The sequence below is a fragment of the Rhinopithecus bieti genome, unplaced genomic scaffold (genome assembly GCF_001698545.2).
Source record: "Rhinopithecus bieti isolate Rb0 unplaced genomic scaffold, ASM169854v2 scaffold_6945, whole genome shotgun sequence".
NCBI classification, from domain to species: domain Eukaryota; kingdom Metazoa; phylum Chordata; class Mammalia; order Primates; family Cercopithecidae; genus Rhinopithecus; species Rhinopithecus bieti.
In genome coordinates, this window is record NW_016805531.1 from 4,147,316 (window position 1) to 4,170,987 (window position 23,672).

The following is a 23,672-nucleotide window of genomic DNA, read 5'->3' on the forward strand; positions in this document are numbered from 1 at the left end:
TATTCCATTTCTTCTGAATAAGACAGCAACTAAAGACCACAGAGTTGCCAACTATCACTATATAGATACTTTGCAGAGTTGGCCCAGTATTAGACACACAATCTAGTATGGAAAGCTTGTACTTTAAATTGATAAGGTCATTCTAGAAATTGTTACAGAATTTTTTTCAAAAACAGAACATAAAAGAGAATGAAAAAATATAATTGTAGTAAATGAAAAAAAGTGTGGTATAAAAGGGGAAAAAGGACAAAGAATGAAAATAAATGAGAGGCATGGCAAAGAGGAGGAGTGAGTGCTTTGATTTGCTTTTATAACAGCAGGACTGGTTTGGGTGGTGCTATCCACACACTTTCTGCTGGATCCCAGGAGATAAGGGTATACTCTTTGGCTATGAGTTTTTCATTATGCAAAACTTAACAACATCGTAACTTCATTATTACCAGGCACTCCCAATTCTTACATCTGCAAAATTAAAATAGTGCTTTTAGTGGGTGGCAAGAGGATGTCCTCCAATCTCAAGCAGAAATGCTATAGTAATCTCAAGGCCTTGTTATGTGTACTTACTGTACTCTTCAATTCGTTTGAGGAGAAGCACATATCTGGCTGCCCTCAGTACACTAAGAGAATCAGACCTCAGAGGTGGCTGCATTTTACTGTTGGGAGAAAGTACTTTTAAAATTTTGAGAAATGTTAGAGATTTCTCAAAACCTCACTAGAAGTATGAAGCCTTGATTGGAAAGATAAAGGGATCTGGTTCCAGGTCACACAGCAAATTAGTGGCGGAATTAAGTTATGAACTTAGACTTACTCCTTTCACCATATTATGGCATTTGGGGACCTCCTTATTGCCTCATTACAGCTTTTTTTTTTTTTTTTTTTTTTTTTTCCAGATGGAGTCTTGCTTTGTCGCCCCAGGCTGGAGTGTGGTGGCCTCCATCTAGCTCAGGTAGCTGGATTCAGGCCACCCCCACCATGCTGCGGGGCTAATATTTTTTTTTTTTTTTTTTTGAGGACGCAGTCTAGCTCTGCAGGCCCAGGTGGCTGGAGTGCAGTGGGGCGATCTCGGCTCACTGAGCTCCGCTCCACAGGTTCACGCCATTCTCCTGACTCAGCCTCCCAAGTAGCTGGGACTACAGGTGCCCGCCACCACCCACGGCTAATTTTTTTTTTTAAATTTTTTTTTGTATTTTTAGTAGAGACAGGGTTTCACCGTGTTAGCCAGGATGGTCTCGATCTCCTGACCTCGTGATCTGCCCACCTCAGCCTCGCAAAGTGCTGGGATTACAAACAGAGCCACCACGCCCAACCTAGTTTTTGTATTTTTAGTAGAGACAGGGTTTCATCATGTTGGCCAGGATAGTCTCAAACTCCTGACCTCAGGCGTTCCGCCCGCCTCGGCCTCCCAAATTGCTGGGATTACAAGCGTGAGCCACTGCACCAGGCCTCATACAGCTCTAATGCCACGAATCAAGTTCTGCATGTATAGTCTCTCATTTTGGCCCCTCAGCAACCCCCCATGTGCTAGGGACAGTAAATTCTATTCTCACTTTGCAGATAAGAAGACTGCAATTCAAGAAGACACACAGTAGTCTATAACTGAGTCAAGACTGGAACTCAGTTATCCTAATTCCCTCTCGGAGGCTCTTTTTACCATGCCATCTGCTTGTCTGTTGCTTTCCATCCATGAACTCTGGAAAACAAGCTTGAGATACCAAAATTAAAAAGACAGCTCATCAAAAATGAATAGTTACAACTCTATAAGTACAAAAATGAAATACTCAAATCTCTTGCCTCCTCTCCTACTAGGAGCATAAATGTTAACCGGAGTTCTCTAGCTTTGCACAAATCCACAGCAATTAAGACTGCACAGTGAGGGAAAATACTTTTCTAAAAAAGAATCCTAATAAAGTTGAAACAAAAAATTTAAAACATGAAATGGAGGGAACGAAACTGTCGTCCTCCCTTATTTCTGACCCACACTTGTCGATTTTCATGTCGGAGTTTCTCAAGCCAGGGGCACATGGCCAAAAACCATGTGAAATGGCAGGTGTTCCAAATAACACCCGACGGGGTAGTGGAAGGAAAGCACTACCTCCCCGGGGAGCAAATGGCCCAACTTCCAGACTTAGTTTTCTGCAGTCTCAAACCCGATGTTGCACTAAGAAACCACCTAATTTTAGGTGGTTTCGTTTACCGAAAAATGAGGTGACTGGGTCCGTGCGCATATGTGAATTTAAGCGTAACACTGTACTCACGCTTTGCATAATTAAATTCTCAAATATTCACTTAATATATGCATAGACCATGGTCACTTCGTCGGAAAGCGCGTCCTGCCCAGTTGCGCGAGACTCCAGCGGGCCTTCTTGCGGCGCTCGGGTCGGGGTCCAGGTCCGGGCGTGCAACAGAAGCCGTCAGTGGCCCCGCTGGCTAAAAAAGGGCAACCGTCGGAGGCTCGAGCCAGCGGCCGCGGCGCCTCCCAACAGTTCCTAATTCGGGGCGCTCTGTAGGCCCCACCACCTGTTCCCGGCAGCCAATGGGGCCGCGGGGGGCGGCCGGGGCGGAGCGCGGCTACAAAAGGCCGCGGGCCCAGCGCACCCGCCCATCACGCTCCGGGCGCGCTCTCGGGGAGGCTTGGACCGACGCGGCCCAGGGCCAGGAACATTCCGTGCGTGGACCAGCCGGGCCGGGGCGATGCTGCGGGTGCGGTGTCTGCGCGGCGGGAGCCGCGGCGCCGAGGCGGTGCACTACATCGGGTCTCGGGTGCGTGCGCCACCGGCCTTGTCTGGCGGCCGCGTGACTCACTCGGTCTTGAGGGCGGCGTGGAGCACTCGCTCGCTCGCTCCCTCCACAGAGCCGCCGCCTTCCCTCGCTTTCCCCAGCCGGAATTGCACGAGAGTGTCCCTTCTGGTATCCCTGGGAAGCTCAGCTTCAAGAGGCTTTGCAGGCTCCAGGAGCTGGGTGGCGTCCCCGGGTCCAGGGGAACTTGTGTTGCGGCTCCACCCCTTGGGGTTCACTTGCTGTCTGCGCGTCTGCGGCCTGCTGGCCCACGGTGCAGGGGGCGCTGCCCTCCTCTACCGGACCTTGGTGCGCTGCACCAAGCTTCCCGCTCGGAGCAAGGGGCTGGGATGACGGAGGCTCCTCTTAGTAAAAGGGTGGCGTTATTGGGGTTCAGTAGCCTGAGTGGGCATCGAGTTGGGGAGATTTCTGGAAAATGCATGTGGGGTAGATGGATGGGGAGAAGAGACAGACAAAGTGGTAATCGGGGACGGGGAGCGAGCGACCAGATTCACTCCAAGTATAACATGCGGTCCCACGTCTGGAGAGGAGTCTGGGGAGTGCAGCCTGTAAGCAGAGTTTCTGCGCTCCCCGCCTTCGGCTGCCCTGGCGGCAGACCCTCCCTTGCTCCTAGGACTGGAATCGCTCCGACATTCTGGCCTCCCCCCAGCAACTGGTTCCTGAACAGCTGCCACTCTCCGTCTTGCTTCTGCCTCCACCCGAGTTCCCCTCCTGCCTACTTCCTAAGGCTTTTAACAGAGCAGGATAGAGATTTGGGGGGTTGAGGTTTACTCGGGTTGAGGGACCCTCCCTGCTCTAGATTTTATAGGCCATGTGTTTTTTAAAGGCTTTTGAAGTTTTTAGATCTCCTTTTTAATTGTTTGAATTTACGCCTGGGCTAATCCTGATCTTGGCTAGGGTACTGTGGACCATCTGTAAGATGGAGCAGATGGCAGTTGCTCACTCTTAGAATTGAAGTGCCAAAGAATGCGAAGTGTATGTCAAAGATGAAAAAAACTTGATTTGAAGCTGGCTATTCTGAAAGATACGATCCTTTACAAATGTTCCCACCTTTTCATTTGTAAAAATAAAATAAAATAAAATAAAATAAGCCTAATATTGGTAACCTTTGATACTTGAGGGAAAAGGGGGTTCCATCCTCAGCTGGGACTGGCGGGAAGTTTTAGAGCAGCTGTCTGTGGTTTTCTGAGAGGAGGATTGGTTTTCTGAGAGGAGGATTGACCCATCTGCAAAAGAGTTACTTAAAGCTTGAGTGCAGGAATTGCATTCTGAGATAAAGATGGAGGTGTATGGTCGCTGGGGACACGGTCTTCTGAGGAGTTTTAAAGAGTTACAGCAATTAATAGATAAGACAATTTGTAGATAAACAAGAGGGTTAAAAAAATTATCTGTAATCCCACTACCCACCTACACACTGTTAACATCTTGGTTTACGCTCTTCTAAAGGGAAACTTTAAGTGGCAATGTTATGCTGGATTTTTACCCCATCTCCACTTCCTCCTCTCTGCAAGTACTGATAGAGCAATGCAATACAATAATGTTTTCTTTGTTCTTGGAAGCTTGGACGAACCTTGACGGGATGGGTGCAGCGAACTTTCCAGAGCACCCAGGCAGCTACGGCTTCCTCCCGGAACTCCTTTGCAGCTGACGACAAGGCCACTGAACCTCTGCCCAAGGACTGCCCTGTCTCTTCTTACAACGAATGGGACCCCTTGGAGGAAGTGATAGTGGGCAGAGCAGAAAACGCCTGTGTTCCACCGTTCACCGTCGAGGTGAAGGTAAAGCAAGGCTGTTCAGATGTCTGAAAGTGCGTTCCCTCCTCACTTGCTGCTGCTACCCTCTGACTGCTTTCCCTTCAGCTTACTCTCAGACCTCTCAATGCAGTGACTAAGTTATCTTACCTGACACCTCTGTGGTATTTGACACTGTTTACACCCATGATAATTGCTTCCTTCCTGAAACTCTTCCCCTTGGAATCTGAGAGAGCTTTTCTGGGAATAATAGTTCTTTCTCTTTTCCTCAGATCTTCTTCCCTCACAGCCTGTAATGCCAAGGTTGAACAGAATATTACTTTCAGCACCCTTCTCTTAGCCATTCTCACAGCTGCCCCTCCCACCTCCTCTCTGGTCCGGATCTCTGTATTGAACTCCTTCCAGATCAACAAGTTAAACTCCTTATGGGATATTGCCACATGACTTCAAACTTGGCACATCTGGAGTTCATTTGCCAGCCACCCTGCTAAAGTGGACCCCCCCCATTCCCTCCTTTTAATTATTGGCATTCCTATTTAATCAAGCTAAAACACAAAAGAATCATCTTTGATTTCTCCTTATGTCACGTCCTCCACATCCATTCTCCAAGGTTTAACAAGGCTTTTGTCAAAATGAATCTTGCCTCATCCCTCTGCTTTGCCTCTCCCTAAGGGTTGGGCACTCATCTGCTGCCTGGACTATTGCAGTTAACTCCTAACTGGTCACTGCTACTCACTCTTCTTACCAAACCACCTTGCAGCTGCAATCCAAGTGATTTTTTAAAACTCAAATGTGATCATGTTACTCATCCTGCTTCTTTTCCTCCTCTACTTTGCTAGCCAACCCCTCCCCACCCCACCCCGAATTGCTCAGGATAAAGTCCTCAATGGTATTCAACATCCTTTACAATCTGGCTCTTGTCTGCATTTCCAGGATTCCCCATTCCAGTTATTGACTCATCTGTTAGTACAGCAGATTAGCAGTGTTCATTTCTGGTCAAGTCCCTCTCTCCTCTAGTATCCCACCCTGGTTTTCAGCAGACTTTATAAGACAACCATATAAGGCAGCTAAACTAGACTACTCACTGTTTCTTCACAAGCCCTGCATCTTTGCCCCTACCTAAGTCTCTTCCACCCATCTTCCTGTGCCCTTTAGTCTGTAGTTTAAACCTACTACCACCTAGCTTCAATGACACCTTTCACAAAGTGTTCCAGAATTTCCCTGGCAACAAGTAATATCTCCCTTTTTAAAAACTCCTAGTGGTGGCCAGGCACTGTGGCTCACGCCTGTAATCCCAACACTTTGGGAGGATGAGGTGGGAGGATCACAAGGTCGGGAGATCAAGAACATCCTGGCTAACATGGTGAAAGCCCGTCTCCACTAAAAATACAAAAATTAGCTGGGCATGGTGGCGGGTGCCTGTAGTCCCAGCTACTCGGGAGGCTGAGTCAGGAGAATGGCGTGAACCCAGGAGGCGGAGGTTGCAGTGAGCCGAGATTGTACCGCTGCACTCCAGCCTGGGCAACAGAAAGAGACTCCGTCTCAAAAACAAACAAACAAACAAACAAAAACTCCTAGTGGTTTTCATCTGTAATATTCTTATGCCCAGGGCCCCTGTGGGCCAGTGTTCAGGTTCTGTACTGCATAAGGGTCCCATATCTAAGGGACCACCATCCGCATTGTAGACACAGCCTAGACTCCTATTAATAATGGGTTACAAATCTATCTATAATGTCCTTAAATTTTTTCTGAATATTTACACTTTTATTTGTAAAGTGGACTGAGGAAAGAAGTTCTGTAACAGCATTTTCGTGGTCTTCAGAAATATTGCCTACGATGTACCAGGGCTCTAGAGGTATTAATGTAAAAGATCTTCCTTTCTATTTGAAGATATATGATGTCCACATAGAAACAAAGACCAAGTATCTTATTCTAATCGACTGACAAGGCAGTTGAAGTGCCAGGAAAGCTAAGAAAAGAGAAATGACCAAGTTCTGGCCAGTTAAGAAGTCCTCTTGAAGAAAATGACTCCTGAGTTAGACCAGGAAGACAGGGAAATAGAAAAAGTAATAACTTCTAATTGTTCTGAAACTGTCTTTGGTTCTGATATTTGGAATTTGGTGAGAAGATTAATTTATACACCATCCACATGTTTTTAAAAGGCATAGTCTTCTTAAGTCTTTTCTTGAAAAGTCCCATCCCCTAACCCATTTTAATTGGGTGGAATTAAAATTTAAATCCAAGCAATAATTTATCCTTCTACTTGTCTTTACAATGATAGACTTTCATATCATGTGATTTTACAGAATCAGAATTCTCAGACATAATTTTGAGTTCTTTGTCACTTGATTTATGACTTTAGACTTTGTCATTTCCTGGGCTTTTGGAAAATGTACCATGCTGAAGTCAGGAGTCTGGGATTAATTAGGTATTTGATAAAAGCTTGATAGCTAGTCTCGGTTAATCAGTTATTTGACCTTGTACAAGATTCCATAGCTTTCTGGGTCACCGTAAAATGAAGATATTAGAGGTTTGCTAGCTACCTAACAGGATTAAGGATTAATCTAAAAGTAAAAGGTTAAATGTTAAGTATTTTAAAGGACAAAACAACAACTTGTTATAGTTGTATGGATCCAATTTGCCAATAACATTCCAAAGGTACTTTGGGGGTATAATAGTTGTAGATTCCAGTAACATTAGCAGTATTGATTTCATTCATTTGTCTGGTTCTTTTTGTTTGTTTATTCTTCTCACTTTCTCTTTCTCTCTTTGACTCTAGACAGGAAAAAATGGTTATTTCTGTTTCATGCCATGTGCTAAGCCTGGTTTTGAGGGACAAGAAAGTAAATCCAAGACATGCATGGATCCTAGCAGACAAGGCCGTGCCTTATAGTAAAGAAGAATGACATATATTAATCAGTTTAGGAATAATAAAAAGAAAAAATAATGTAGTAAACTGTCTATAGGCAATCAGAGCAGAAAATGTTGGAAGATATAAGTACTAGAGAAATTTTAAGGAAAGGAATGTGAAACATAATTGTTAGGAAGCATAACTTTTTAAAGCTCTGTGACTTTTTGTTCTGCAAAATATAGTAAATATTTGCTATCAATTTTTTTTTTTTTTTTTTGAGACAGAGTCTTGCTTTGTCGCCCAGACTGGAGTGCAGTGGCACAATCTTGGCTCACTGCAAGCTCCGCCTCCCAGGTTCACGCCATTCTCCTGCCTTAGCCTCCTGAGTAGCTGGGACTACAGGTGTCCACCACCAGACCTGGCTAATTTTTTTTTGGATGTTCAGTAGAGACAGGGTTTCACCATGTTAGCCAGGATGGTCTCTATCTTCTGACCTCGTGATCTGCCTGCCTTGGCCTCCCAAAGTGCTGGGATTACAGGGGTGAGCCACCGTGCCCAGCCTCAAATATGTTTTTTGCTTTGCTTTTGTCTTTTTAAAAGTAAAGCCCTTGATAAAGGACCTTTTATAAAATACAAGATTAATCAAGATTAGTGTAATATAAGCTTACAGCTGGATAAATACATTTCTGTTGTCATTTCTTAGCCTTCCAAAGACAGTATTTAAAAATTCACTTGGCAAACCGTTGCAAAGGGTTTTAGGCTTTGAGAGAGTATAAAGGTTCAAGGAATGCAGACGTACCTTTGCAACAGATTGTTATAAACATCATATGCTAAGCATCTAATACAGTGTTCATCATCTTGCAAACAACTTGGTAAATGATTGCTAGCTCATTTAGCAGGGTTATAAAGGAAGTGTAAACAATTTCTAGCTATCTCTTGTAAAATGTATTGTGCCCTGATCATTTTACTTTGCCCAACCTTTGCTAGATTATAAACTCTACAAGAAAAATTCACATTTGTTCAAATAACCTTTCTCCCAGGAAAGTTTAATTTATCAAAGCAAGTTTCACTCTGCACAAATAGTCACGGAGGATACTTTGGAATGAGTCTGGTGAGACTGCATAACTCTGCATCTCCTGTAACCCAGTGTTAAATTTTCAAAGGCTTTTTGTCCCTAGTGGATTGTAGGAGATGTGCCTGGCATGAGAAGGAGGAAGTGGTGAATGGATGAGTAGTACCAGCATGTATCTGAGAGGAATATAAAGAGTCATTATTACCCTCTTTCTGGTCGCTGTTGCAGAAATTCCTAGGAGTAGAAAACAGTGGAGTGCTTTTATTTTGTTTTTTGAAAGGGTAGCTTGATCTTGTAAAATGTTTACTGCTGGTAGCATTTTTCATAGGCCAGAAATTCAGCCTGCTGTTTGCCTATAGATCTTAGTAAAAGAGCTAATTAATGATTCAGACCCCAGGCCTCAGCAAACTTCATCTTTCTACCAGATAATAAGTAATTTAGGCTTTGCAGACCATCGGTCTCTGTTGAACTCCTCAGCTCTCAGCTGTGCCATTGTAGTGCAAAAGCAGTCATAGACAATATGTAAACAAATGAATGTGCCTGCATTCCCATAAAACTTTATTTACAAAAACAAGCAGCAGGCCAAATTTGCCTATAGACCTTTGTTTACCAGCCTCTATTTAAAAGAGTTTCACTGGCATCATTCAGTTTTTCTAAAGACCTGTTTCTTGGCTTATTCCTTATTCACCAAGCTGGGTTCCAGCGTCACTCATGTGAACTTGGATATTGAACTAACAAGAAATGGGTCCACTTTCATATATTTGATATTTATCAGACTGAGATAAAAATGGACGTAGAGACACAAAATCTAGAAAAGATACTGTCTTTGGCATTAAAGAGCTAAACATCTAGACATTTGGTCAGTCTTGATGAGTAAAAGCCATTGGGACAGTTTGAACTTGTTAAGCAATTCCAGTCTTAAAAGTTTTTGCACATCTAGTTAGAAGTGTTCAAACCAGTATAACATGCAAGTCCCATGATGTATTAGGGACACTCTTCAAGTAACAGTCAGAGAACTTGAGTTCTAGTCCTGCTTGTCCAGATAGTTAGCAAGCATGTGACCAGCCAGAGCCTCTTTCCTTACATGTGAAATAAGCATACGAGAGCTTGCCCTGTTTCTTTGATAGGATTGCTGGGAAACCAAATGAGAATATCCAGCTAAAGTAGACACACTCTGACACACTTGAGCCCATTACCAAGTTTTACACCTTCTTTCTAGTACTTATTGATATCCGAAATTATCTGATTGATGGTGGAGACCCTCATATCTGACATGGTCAGGACTAAGTCAGTTCATCAATTATATGAATAAACATTTAAAAAATACCTGCTTTAAACATTTTTAAACAAAATTTAAATTAAAACATTTAAAACATTTTAAACTTAAAATATATCAATGTACATTGCTTTGCTAATCTTTTGATGAAGGTTTGAGGCTTTTTCTTAGAGTCTGGATTCTCTGATTGGAGTTCTGCTTCATGTAGGTTGAAAAATAGGAAGATGCATCATGTACATTTCCCAGTGTATTTATGCAAATTGACTGAGAACTTAGACATTTGGAAAACAATCTGAATGCAGAATATGTCTAGATTTTTACATGTTTGAAAACCAATATTTTGTCCGGGCACGGTGGCTCACGCCTGTAATCCCAGTGCTTTGGGAGGCCGAGGCAGGTGGATTACGAGGTCAGGAGTTCAAGACCAGCCTGGCCAACATGGTGAAACCCTGTCTCTACTAAAAATACAAAAAATTAGCTGGGTGTGGTGGCCTGCACCTGTAATCCCAGCTACTCAGGAAGCTGAGGCAGGAGAATCATTTGAACCTGGGTGGGAGGCGGAGGGTGCAGTGAGCTGAGGGTGCAGTACCACTGCACTCCTGCCTGGGCAACAGAGTGAGACTCCATATCAAAAAAAACAAAACAGGCCGGGCGCGGTGGCTCAAGCCTGTAATCCCAGCACTTTGGGAGGCCGAGGCGGGCGGATCACGAGGTCAGGAGATCGAGACCATCCTGGCTAACACGGTGAAACCCCGTCTCTACTAAAAAAATACAAAAAACTAGCCGGGCGAGGTGGCGGGCGCCTGTAGTCCCAGCTACTCAGGAGGCTGAGGCAGGAGAATGGCGTAAACCCGGGAGGCGGAGTTTGCAGTGAGCTGAGATCTGGCCACTGCACTCCAGCCTGGGTGACAGAGTGAGACTCCTTCTCAAAACAAAACAAAACAAAACAAAACAATATTTTAGAGCTGTTGCACCTACCCTATTCAACAATAATTTTAGCAAACTGATTGAGCCATTTTAAAGCATTCAAATGTTTTCTCTTTGGTAGTCTTTTAAAATACATATAGCCCTGGAAACTTTCTAAATTTTTTTTTCAGTTATTAAAAATTTGTGAATTTGGTTATCATATCACTTTCTTCTATGACAAAAAGACTGGAAAAGATGTCAGAGCTGAATGGATTAGAAAAAGGAGAGGTGTGGTTGGTGTGAGGCATTTTGACAGGGAATTACCAAAGGCATATTTGTACTGTTACACAATTTTGGCAAGTGTTAATTCTGTTGAATGGGAAAATCAATAATGGTTTTTTTTGTTGTTGTCTTTCTTTCTTCCTCTCCTCTCCTCTCCTCTCGTCTCCTTTCCTCTCCTCTCCTCTCTTTTCTTTTCTTTTCCTTTCTTTCTGTTTTTGACACAGAGTCTCGCTCTGTTGCCCAGGCTGGAGTGCTGTGGCACGATCTCAGCTCACTGCAACCTCTGCCTCCTGTGTTCAAGCAGTTCTCCTGCCTTGGCCTCTGAAGTAGCTGTGACTATAGGCACATGCCACCAGGCCTGGCTAATTTTTGAATTTTTAGTAGAAATGAGGTTTCGCCATGTTGGCCAGGCTGGTCTTGAACTCCTGACCTCAAGCTATCTGCCCACCTCGGCCTCCCAAAGTGCTGGGATTACAGGCTGAGCCACCATGCCTGACCAATGATGGGGTTTAAAGAGAAATAAAGCATATTTGAAAATATATTCCTGATCTTAACAGGGTCTAAATATCTTTTTTTCCCTTCACAAAATATCTTGAGGTGCTATTTTCCAGACAGAATTCTGAGATGCATGGATAACCCATGGTTTTGGCTTAGTATAAGTGCTTTTATTCTCTTATGCTAGTTTGTGTGTTCTCTTGTTCCGTTTTATTGAGGCTCTCTGATAGAAATGCTATGTCCTGTTTTGTCTGCAAAGTGTGGCAAAAAAAACTGGCCAAGAGGATTCCAAGCCTGTCTGAAGGTAAACATGCTGTTAGTGGTTGGGCATGAGATCTCAGGCAGAAGGAGCAAAAGACCTCAAAACATCAAGATGTTTTAGAGTTCTTCATTCAGCAGATACTGAGTGTCTGCCCAGAGAGCATATGTGCTCAATGCTAGAAATCAGCACTGAACGTGGCGTGGTTGGAGTCTCAATTCTAATACCTTATACAAAGAGCTGTTTACTGCCTGTGAACCTATCATGAGCTGTATTTTTCTTCTGTAAGTATTGCGTTTATTTGCTTCTACTTTCAGGCCAACACATATGAAAAGTACTGGCCATTTTACCAGAAGCATGGAGGGCATTCTTTTCCCAAAGATCATTTGAAAAAGGCTGTTACTGAAATTGAAGAAATGTGCAATATTTTAAAAATGGAAGGAGTGACAGTGAGGAGGCCTGACCCCATTGACTGGTCGTTGAAGTATAAAACTCCTGATTTTGAGTCTACGGGTAAGTGATGTCAGATAACTAAACTGCCAGTGTGAATTTTCAGTGTCTTTCTTCATGTGTAAGGGGAAAGCTCCAAAAAATTTCTTGGAGAGTCCTTTGCTTTGCTAGTTCTTGAAAACTTTAAAGATTTATTTAGGAATGGTTTGGTCCATGTTGATATGATTAAGATGTATACATTCTAAACTCCATTCCATCTAGTGGAATCTCCGTGAAATAACAAATTTTCCTAAACTTTATAGTCATTTCCTTACATAAGAACAGTGGATTCATTTAATTTTCCTCAAGAACAGAAATCAAAAGGGGAATAGAAACATTTCCATTTTATTTTTAACTGACATTGCTGCATGACTGTTCTTGTGCCTTAGGTCACTGTTCTAATTTCTAGTTTTAGATCGATCCTTGGCTCAGTTTTTATCTTGTGATGCTGATGGTCCTTTAAGAGCTCTATTTCTGTATAGCAAGAAAGGAGCTTACAAATGGTGAAAGCTTGGTGGTTCAACATCTCTTTGTACAAGGACTTTATTCCTTCACTTTTTTTCTTTTCTTTTTTTCTTGGCTTCCTCACCACCACACAGAATTCATGTGAACAATCTAGTATGTATTATTCAAATTTTTTGCCATTTTCATATATACATATACACATGTATTTTTACTAGTTTTTTTTAACCAAAAAAAGAGGTCATATTATATAGACTTTTTTTTTTTGAGACAGAGTCTCACTCTGTTGCCCAGGCTGGAGTGCGGTGGTATGATCTCCGCTCACTGCAGCCTTGGCCTCCTGGTTCAACTGATTCTCCTGCCTCAGTCTCCCGAGTAGCTAGGATTACAGGCACATGCCACCATGCCTGGCTAATTTTTTTTGTATTCTTTTAGTAGAGACGGGGCTTGACCATGTTGGCCAGGCTGCTCTTGAACTCCTGACCAGCCCGGTCAGGATCAAGTGATCCGCCCGTCTTTGCCTCCCAAAGTGCTGAGATTACAGGCATGAGCCACTGTGCCTGGCCCTATATAGACTTTTTTGTCTTGGAAATTAACACTGCTGAAGTTGTCATGGAATTTTTTGGTCTGACAGGTTTATACAGTGCAATGCCTCGAGACATCCTGATAGTTGTGGGCAATGAGATTATCGAGGCTCCCATGGCATGGCGTTCACGCTTCTTTGAGTACCGAGCATACAGGTCAATTATCAAAGACTACTTCCACCGTGGCGCCAAGTGGACAACAGCTCCTAAGCCCACAATGGCTGATGAGCTTTATGACCGGGTGAGTCCCTAATAATAGGCTAGCTTATTACTAACTTTTCTAACTGATCCACAAAGAGTAAGATAGAGATTCTGTGATACCTTTTACATATTATGCATTTTAGAAAGAGAAAACATCATCTTATTTTTAAAAAGTGATTATTTTATGATGAATATGATAAGAGTAAATGATCCTATGATAGTAATAATAATCGCTAACACTTTTTGGTGCTTACCTTCTTCTGGGTCCTGGGTTAAACCCTTTATTTACATCCTCAATCCTGTTTGTTTTTCACAACAACCCTAATGATACTGTAGTATCATTCCATTAGAGGGGGAAAAACTTGCCTACAGGTGTACCAGTATTCATTAGTGGAACCAGAAAAGTCACTAGACTGAAGTTCACTTTTCTTCTTCTAGAAAAAGAACCTGGTCTACAGTCCAAATTCACAGTAAAATGAAATGTATGTCCCTTATTAAATCAGTTACCATTTGATCTTTTATGGAAAAAAAACAAAATCAAAATAGCTTCTGGGTTTAAAGACAGAAATAATGAATTAGTTTTGCCACTCCCAATCAAATTTGGCAGGGGAAACATGGCATCTCATTTTATGGTATGAGTTAGGCTCGGGACCAAATTCCTTTTCTAAAAGAACAGAATGACTTCATCCTGTTTACTTTCCATACGGGTCATGGAGTATTCTCAGAATCAGTTACTGCCTCTGTATCACTTTTTTTTTTTTTTTTTTGAGACAGAGCCTTGCTCTGTTGCCCAGACTGGATGGAATGCAGTGGCATGATCTCAGCTCACTGCAGCCTCTACCTCCCAGGTTCCAGCAATTCTCCTGCCTCAGCCTCTTGGGTAGCTGTGATGACAGGTACATGCCACTATGCCTGACTCATTTTTGTATTTTTAGTAGAAACGGGATTTCACCATGTTGGCCAGGCTGGTCTCGAACTCCTGACTTCAGGTGATCTGCCCACTTCAGCCTCCCAAAGTGCTGGGATTACAGGTGTGAGCCATCTCACCTGGCATGTACCATTTTTTTCTAAGTACATAGTGCCCCCTCATCCTTAGGGGATACGTTCCAGACTCTCAGTGGATGCTAATACTGAACTCTATATATTTTGTTTTTTCCTATACATATATACATACCTATGATAAAGTTGAATTTACAAATTAGGCACAGTAAGACTAACAACAATAATGAATAAGAAAATGGAACAATTATATAAATATACTTTACTAAAAGTTAGGTGAATGTGGTCTCTCTGTTTCTCTCAAAATAATGTTTTGGGACAACAGTTGATTGCAGGTAACTGAAACCATGGAAAGTGAAATCATGGGTAAAGGAGGACTATTGTATCAGGAAATTACTGTAATGCTAGTTTGTTGTTTTATTGTTGTTTTGGTTTATTTATCATGGACCCACTTCTTTCCCAGGCATGTTTTAGTCTAGAACTGAGTAGTAATATTTTGAAAAATGATGTTAAACTAATTTTCTTAGTACTGTACGCCTTATAAATAATTTTCTCATGATCCAATGCATTGTTTGTGTTCATTCTTGTTCCAATTAGGATTATCCCATCCACTCTGTAGAAGACAGACACAAATTGGCTGCTCAGGGAAAATTTGTGACAACTGAGTTTGAGCCATGCTTTGATGCTGCTGACTTCATTCGAGCTGGAAAAGATATTTTTGCACAGAGAAGCCAGGTAAACGCAGGCTGCCTCTGAAATTTCACACTATATTATTGTATTCTTTACTTCCAAATTAAAATATTTTCATCCTAAATTTTTTTCACCTTGAATATTTTTAGTTTTCTAGACATAGAACCAAATATTTATTGATTGTATGTCTTTCTTTTGTTTTCAGGTTACAAACTACCTAGGCATTGAATGGATGCGTAGGCATCTTGCTCCAGATTACAGAGTACATATCATCTCCTTTAAAGATCCCAATCCCATGCATATTGATGCTACCTTCAACATCATTGGACCTGGTACTGTGCTTTCCAACCCTGACCGACCATGTCACCAGGTAAGAGATTTCTCGGGACTCTGGAAAAGCAACAAAATCTAGTAACTAAAATACTTGACACTTTTATTTTAAGCACTTCCATGGTTCCTAATGGTTCTGAATGACAGATTCAGCAGTACTCAACATTATGATGATCAAACATTGGATTCCTTATGGTTTATTACAAGATGTCTACCATGCAGAAATATACGTAGTTGACACAGTAATTAGTATGGGATCATCAGACTTTGGCCGCTTGCTGTTGTCAAAGTCTCAGATTTGTGCATATGTGTGTATTTTTATCAAACAGGGTGGCATTATCTCATAACTTGCAACAGTGGTTCCACAGCAGCAAATTTTAGACAAGATGATCCTTGCATGGGCAGGGCAATGCCACTAGACAGTGGTTGTCTTCCCTCTACAGTGGGTTAGGCTCCCTTTGGCCAACCCTGCTTTGTAGGGAGAAGCAGAGCCACTAAACAGCAGCAGGTCTATCCCTTTCACCTGCAGCCTCCTGCTTTCTGTCCACAGCCCCCTACTTCCAGTTAGGTGATGAGTGATTTTCTGTTATTTGCAAGGTTGCAGTACAACTTTTAAAAACCACTGTTATGCTGTGTCACTGTTCATTTCTGTTTTTTATTTTTAGACCCGATGACCATGACTACTTATTCATTTCATTTTATTATGATTTATTCATATAGTTAGTGGGTATGTGAACACAGGGATGGCTGAGTTGCAAAAGGTCGCTAAGGACCATATGGTTCTTTGAGAATGCATAGCTAACATCTATCTTTATACCATGGTCCTAGATACAAAATGATGGACAAGAAGTAGGACTGTGGGTTTGACATAGTCACATTTTTGTTTTCTTGTAACTAAATAGGAAATTTTTCAATTTTAAAATGAGAATTTCTAAGGAAAGTATCTTTGGTTTTTTAAGACTCTGAAACCAGAGAAAAGTTTAAGACTGTCTTTAAAAGCTTCAATATTTCTGTTACTTTTAACTTTAATCTGGGGATTTTATGTACATTTTTAATTAGGATTCAGACAAAATCACCCAAATGTTTAGAAATTTTAATTTCTTTATTTTGGAAGCTAAGAAGACAGCTTCTCAAAAAGAATTATTACTGATAAGGGTTATTAGAGATTAAGAATAATAATAGTATATGTGAATTTAACAGTTTTGGGGGGTTTTTTCGGTCTTACAGATTGATCTTTTCAAGAAAGCAGGATGGACTATCATTACTCCTCCAACACCAATCATCCCAGACGGTATGTTTACTTTCATACACTGATAGACTAAAATAATGACTTTAGTGACCAAGGATCTTTTGCCTATACAGAGCAGCCCAAATGTTAGCAGCTTAGAGAATGTGTTTCCTCAGTAAGGTGTAAAGTGGTGCTTGGGACTGTGAGCATCAGAAAAAGGCTGGGACTTGTGTTTGCAACTTTTTCTTCCATAGAAAATGAAGTGAGGAGAAGACAGAGTAAGACAATATCACATAAAGCAAGATATGACTTTTTTTTTTTTTTTTTTGAGACAGTGTCTTGCTCTGTCGCCCAGGCTTAAGTGCAGTTGTGCATTCACAGCTCACTGCAGCCTCAGACTCCTGGGCTCAAGTGATCTTTCCACTTCAGCTTTCTAAGTAGCTGGGACTATAAGTGCAGGCCACTATGCCCAGCAAGTTATTTTTTGTTTGTTTGTTTGTTTGTAGAAATGATGTCTTGCTGTGTTCCCCAGTGAGACACCATCTCAGGGCAATAGTCTCAAACTCCTGGGCTCAAGGAATCTTCCTGCCTCAGCCTCCCAAAGTGCTAGGATTATACCATGCCCAGCCAAGATACGACTTTTAAAAGAAAACAGGGTAAAATTCAAATGTATAATGAGTACAGATTGATTCATACCATTTATAGATAAATTGTTTTAAGATTAAAATAAGCGTTCACATGGAAAGTGAACTACTGAAAGAATTGAGCTGTCACTTTAATATATTCTTCACTTGTAAATCCTTGCTTTAAACCAAAATCATAGCAGACATGGTTTAACAGTTGTTGCTGTTTTTAGATCATCCACTCTGGATGTCATCCAAATGGCTTTCCATGAATGTCTTAATGCTAGATGAAAAACGTGTTATGGTGGATGCCAATGAAGTTCCAACTCAAAAGATGTTTGAAAAGCTGGGTATGTACAACAAATGAGACATGTTGTCATACATGAAAATGTTAAAGGAGAAGAACTAAAGAAATGACATGCTAGGTTTGATAAATGGTTTATCTAATTCAATTTTGATTCCTTTTAGAGGCACCAAGTTATTATTTCACAGAAAGTTAGTATTTTTATTTTCAACACACGTAGCCCCCAAAAGTTGGAGATGCATCCTGAACTCCTGAGACACCCCCTTAGCAGTAAGTTTATAAATCTTATGTGACTTAGCCAGCCTCCTGGTGCCCATTTGTGGAAACCCACCCCTTTGCAGGTGAGCAGATAGCTTGGCCAGCCCTTCTTCAAATAAGAAATCATTGTGGGTCCTTTAAAAGTGTCCTGTCATCACATATTTTAAAGGACTCATAAGCGTACAGATGCAGAAGTCACTTTTATGTGTAATAAGCATAGTTAACAAAGTAGTGAAACGCAAGGAAGTGTCAGTAAATCATTCAGTTTTGAATTGAAGAGCAGGACTGGGTTTTACTTAAGTAGGAGTTTACTTATCCTGATATTCAAAATTTAGACCAATGATTCTAGTATTATTGAGAGAAATGTTGAAGGAAAGGATTTTCATATGAGCTGTTATAAAGATGTGTGTGTGTGTATGTGTGTGTGTTTGTGTGTGTGTGTGTTTTGAGACAGAGCTCTGTCACCCAGGCTGTAGTGCAGTGGCGCGACCTCGACTCACTGCAACCTACACTTGCCGGGTTCAAGCGATTCTTCTGCCTCAGCCTCCTGAGTAGCTGGGATTACAGGCATGCACCACCATGCCTGGCTAATTTTGTATTTTTAGTAGAGAGTGACTTGGCCAGGCTGGTCTCGAACTCTGACCTCAAGTGATCCACCCACCTCTGCCTCCCATAGCGTTGGGATTATCGGTGTGAGCCACCATGCCCGACTAGGAAAGTCTTTCTGAATGGCTTATGCCACCTTCCTCTCCCTGGCTATACCAATGGACCCTTAGTGACTTTGTAGCCTATCCTCCTCTCAAAATAATTAGCTTCTTGAGGAAGAAGAATAGATTTTCTTTTTAAAACCCCACTATGTCTAACACAACAGATTCTTCCTAAATACCATTGGTTAAATAGGCCACGCACATCATAGCCTTGTTATTACAGATGGTACCAGATTAAACTGATAGCTGGATTTGCTTTGGTACCTGTATAACCATACAAACCCAGATATTGAAACACCAGCTGTGTTCCATTGTTTCCTTATGGTGGCCTGGTGAAGTTAATCTGTATCAGTAAACTCTCCTTACATGTGAATATGTAAAGTCAACTTTTCAGGTCAGCTAAATTTTGCTTTGCCTATTAAATTAACATGGTAAAATTAGAAACAGTCTGACAAAGTAGTTAACGTATAATTCTAAAAGGCCTTGAGATTTTAGTACTTGGCCATTTTGAACATTTGGTAGGTACACCTGCTCAGTCTATTGACTTGTAAATAGTCAATAGAACAAAACTTCAGAGTTCTCTGTTGACTTTTTGGAGAAGATTTTATATTAGCAGATGAAATATAGTTGGTGAAAATAAAATTGGAAGAGAAAAGACTATTCTGGATTGGGCATCCTTAAGGATTAGAACCACAGGATTCCTCCAAATCTGTAGGCCTACTTTCTCTAGGAGAATCTTCATGTTAGTCCATCTAACTGACCTCATCTCTCTTTCAATGCAGGTATAACTACCATTAAAGTTAACATTCGTAATGCCAATTCCCTGGGAGGAGGCTTCCACTGCTGGACCTGTGATGTCCGGCGCCGGGGCACCCTACAGTCCTACTTGGACTGAACAGGCCTGATGGAGCTTGTGGCGCTGGCCTCAGATACACCTAAGAAGCTTAGGGGCAAGGTTCATTATCCTGCTTTAAAAAGTGCATGAACTGTAGTGCTTTAAACAGTCATCTCCGTAACAGGGGTTGTAAGCCTGGTTTGCTTCTATTACTTTTCTTTGACATAAAGAAAATAACTTCTGCTAGGTATTACTCTCTACTCCTAAAGTTATTTACCATTTGGCTTCAAGTATAAAATTTTGGTGAATGTGTACCAAGACAAAAATTAGTCACCTGAGTAACTTGGCCACTAATAATTAACCATCTACCTCTGTTTTTAATTTTCTTTCCAAAAGGCAGCTTGAAATGTTGGTCCTAATCTTAATTTTTTTTCCTCTTCTATAGACTTGAGAATGTTTTTCTCTAAATGAGAGAAAGACTTAGAATGTACACAGATCCTAAATAGAATCAGATAATCTCTTTTTTTATAAAGGAGAGAAAGACTTAGAACATACACGGATCCTAAGTAGAACCAGGTAATTGTCTCTTTTTCTAATAAGGAATTTGGGTAATTTTAATTTTTTGTTTTTTAAAAAATAACCTAGACTATGCAAAACATCAAAGTGAATTTTCCATGAATGTTTTAATATTCTTATCTCAATATTGTGATATATGCTACTAAAACCTTTTCATATACATCTTACCTCATTTCAAGTGAATTATTTTAATCTTTTCCTCTCTTTCTAAAAATTTACAGGAACGTTTAGTGTAATTGGATTTCGCTATCAGTTCCCATCCTTAAGTGTTGATATTCAGTATCTGATAGATACACTGCATCTTTGGTAATCTAAGATTTGTTTACAAATGTGCAAATTATTTAGAGCATAGACTTTATAAGCATTAAAAAAAACTAATGGAGGTAAAACCTATATGCGATGTGAAATAATTTTAGTGTTGATACTGTATGTGTTTTTATTCTAATAAACTTTTGTGTTCCATACTGAATTTGGCATTGGTCTAGTCATTTTAGTGTAAGTAAATTATTGGAATGTGGCTCTTGATACAGAATTCTAATTCTCTAAAATAATCAACATATTCATCACAAAAGTAAACCTAATACTTACATTCAGAAATGCTTATTAGCAAAGTCAGATTTTTGTTTATTAATTAATTAATTAATTCAAAAATATCTGAATATCTTCTGAGTATAAGGAGTAATCCTAGGCCCCGGAAAGGAAGAGGCTCTGTTCTTAAGTTGCTGAATGTGTTTTTTGTGAAAAATCTGCATAGATTGTGTACTTTGAAATGAGTCACAGGTTTCAACCATACCCTTACTAACACCTTTAACTCCTTTACATCCTGGTGTTCGTTTTACATCCATTACAGAAACACCTATTAGTCCTATACATGGACTGAATCCTGCTTGAGAAATCTATCCAGTTGTGTGGATTGGTGCACATTAGGGTATATATTTGCAGGCCTAAATACTACCCGACAATTCTGCTACACAGTTCTCTATGTCCTCCTCAGTAGCTATTCCAAACCTTCACTACATTTTCTTAGCTGATCATATTGTTTTATTTTTCACAGAGGAAATAGAGACCATCAGGCATTAGTTCCTTCAGTTTACAATCCTCTATAGGTTTATATACATTTGCCTATTCTGGTTAAGTTTCTTTCTCCTTTCCTTTCCAGTAAGTAGTTCTCCCTTATCCTTAGGGGTTATGTTCCAAGATCCCCGATGAATGCCTGAAACTTTGAGTAGTACCAAACCCTATGTGTACTATGCTTTTCTTATCCATGCAGACCTATGATAAAGTTAATCTGGCGCAACACATGGCTGTCAGTCGGGAACATGTTTTCTGTTCATGTCTTGCAAACAAAAATATAATGCCTTTCCACCTTAACTAAGCACTTATCAACGCACTGTGGCCATAACTTTTGCCATGTGTAGTGCGACAGCAAAACTAGCATGAATTTCTTTTTCCTTTATCACAACTTCACAGATAGGAGATTCATTCTTACCGTGGATCTCAGCAACCTCAACATGCAACTTTTTCTTTTCTTGTTGAGAACTTTCACCTTTCCCTTAAAGAAAGCCACTTAGGCTTTTCTTTGGTATGTCCAAATTGCCAGCATCAAGACTTGCATTTGAGTCATCATTCAGTAAAATAAGGTTACTTGAATACCAGGACTGTAGTCTGATAACGAGGTGGCTGCTAAGTGACTGAAGGACAGGTGGTGTATACAGTGTGATATGCTGGACGGGAGGATTCACGTCTCAGGTGGAGGCAGTGGAGTGGGCCAGTGCAAGATTTCATCACACAGCTCAGAACAGCGTGCAATCTAAAACTTATGAATTATTTATTTCTGGATTTTCTATTTAATATTTTGGACCATGGTTGACCACTGGTAACTGAAACTGCTGAAAGTGAAACTTTGGATGAAGGGATTACTATACTATCTAAGCTTCCAGAGAGAAAAATCAGGCCTTCATCTCATTGCATGCATTTGCTTCTCAACCCTGTATAAAGGGTCACTTCTCTCACTGCTACAGAAAAAGAGGTGAACCTTCTGACCAAGTCTAATCCACACAACCATCCTTTGACCCTAATCTTTCTTGTTTTTTAGAATTTGCTACATCGATTATCTTTCTTGTAACTCCAGCACCACCACTGCCCTGTGTGTGTGGGAGGGAGTTTCCCCTCAGAAAATAGTCATGCTCAAAACAATCCACAGTGTGGTCTACATCCCTGATCCGTGATCAAGGCCTTATCGTGACAAAATGATCACTCCTAGTTGGAGAGCTACCACTTGTCTTGCAATATCATATAACCAAATAGATTATCAAAGTGTACATACAGATTCCACACATTTTTAATAACCAGTTGGTTTGGACTTCTACAGATGGCTGAACCAACCAAAAATTCTAGCATACGCTTTCTCATATATTTGAATTAACTTTACAGCAAGTCATTTGCCTACCTAATCTGTAGCAGTGTGTACTTTGTAGTGTGTATCTGTTGAGTGATTATAATTATTGTTGCTGAAGTCAAAATAATGCTTCAGGCCAATCCTGCTCCATAGGGATAATATGCTGAAGGGATTTAGTTCAATATCCCAATATATTTGATTGTTAATATCAATATTATAAGTTGTATTAGCTTCTAAAATAATAATTTTACCTCATGTGATCCGCCCGCCTCAGCCTCCCAAAGTGCTGGGATTTACAGGCATGAGCACGTGGTTTTATTCCTTCCAATTTTCTATTAACCCATTACTTTGAGGATGACAAGTAGTCTGATAAGCCTACTGAATGTGATGTATTGGCCCCCAATCCTGTGGAAGTCTTATAGTTAATTATAAATGGTATCATAAAGGAGGAAACCTTCATGGGATTTTATAGGAAGTTGGAGGGAACCCCAGCTGTTCTCTTCAAACTGCCCAGGGTGTACAAATCCCAAGGCAGATACCAAGGCTGGAAGTAGTGTGAGGTCAGTGCAGTACTCACCATGTCCACAAAATTTAGGAGGACCAAAAAAAAACCTCAGTAATCCAGGTAAGTATTAATGCACTATTTTTAAAGATCAAAATTAATGAAAAAATCCATGATGAACAAAATATCAAAATGTTAAATGAAGGCAAGATCAGTATTACTGATGTTTCTTTTGCCTCGGGCTCCACTGTGGCTTGACACGGCACTGACTGTACCCAGGAACTAGCGGTGAAGTGGAAGTAAACCAACCCTTGCGGTCTGCTACCCACTGCCATTCAAATTTTTCAGGTAGCCCAGAAAACCTCTAGCTTAGGATTGGATGATACTTGATTGCGCTTGACCTCCAAGATGTCCGCTTGGCCCTCTTCCAAGTGTACTTTACTTTCTTTTCATTCCTGCTCTAAAGCTGTTTAATAAACTTTCATTCCTGCTCAAAAAACAAACAAACAAAAAACGGTGATACCTGATTGCTTGGCTTTCCCAAGTGCCTGAAAAAAATGAGCAAAATTCTTTTTTGAAAAAAATGTAACATCCATCTAGGCTTCAAATTATTTCTGACAATAAAATCTCAAATACAGAGTCCTCCACACAGTCAAATACAGACAGATGCAGGAGGAGAAAATATCCCTCTAGCAAAACAACATTCAAAAGACATCCACAGGGACTCCAGATACCAGATTATCAGACACAGAATATAAAGCATCAACCCACAGTGAAACTCCAATAGGTATTTCTCCC

The 23,672-nt window shown here is 40.9% G+C and overlaps 1 protein-coding gene across 1 annotated transcript; it reads left to right on the forward strand.

Moving 5' to 3' along the window:
• The first annotated feature begins 2,193 nt into the window (after positions 1–2,193).
• Positions 2,194–20,443, forward strand: GATM (glycine amidinotransferase). The gene is made up of 9 exons (XM_017872824.1): positions 2,194–2,760; positions 4,356–4,574; positions 12,006–12,201; positions 13,274–13,464; positions 15,021–15,158; positions 15,319–15,483; positions 16,671–16,734; positions 17,528–17,644; positions 19,346–20,443. Exons 1-9 carry the CDS (start codon positions 2,692–2,694, stop codon positions 19,456–19,458), a joined length of 1,272 nt encoding a protein of 423 aa, XP_017728313.1. The 5' UTR covers positions 2,194–2,691; the 3' UTR covers positions 19,459–20,443.
• The last annotated feature ends 3,229 nt before the right edge of the window (positions 20,444–23,672 follow it).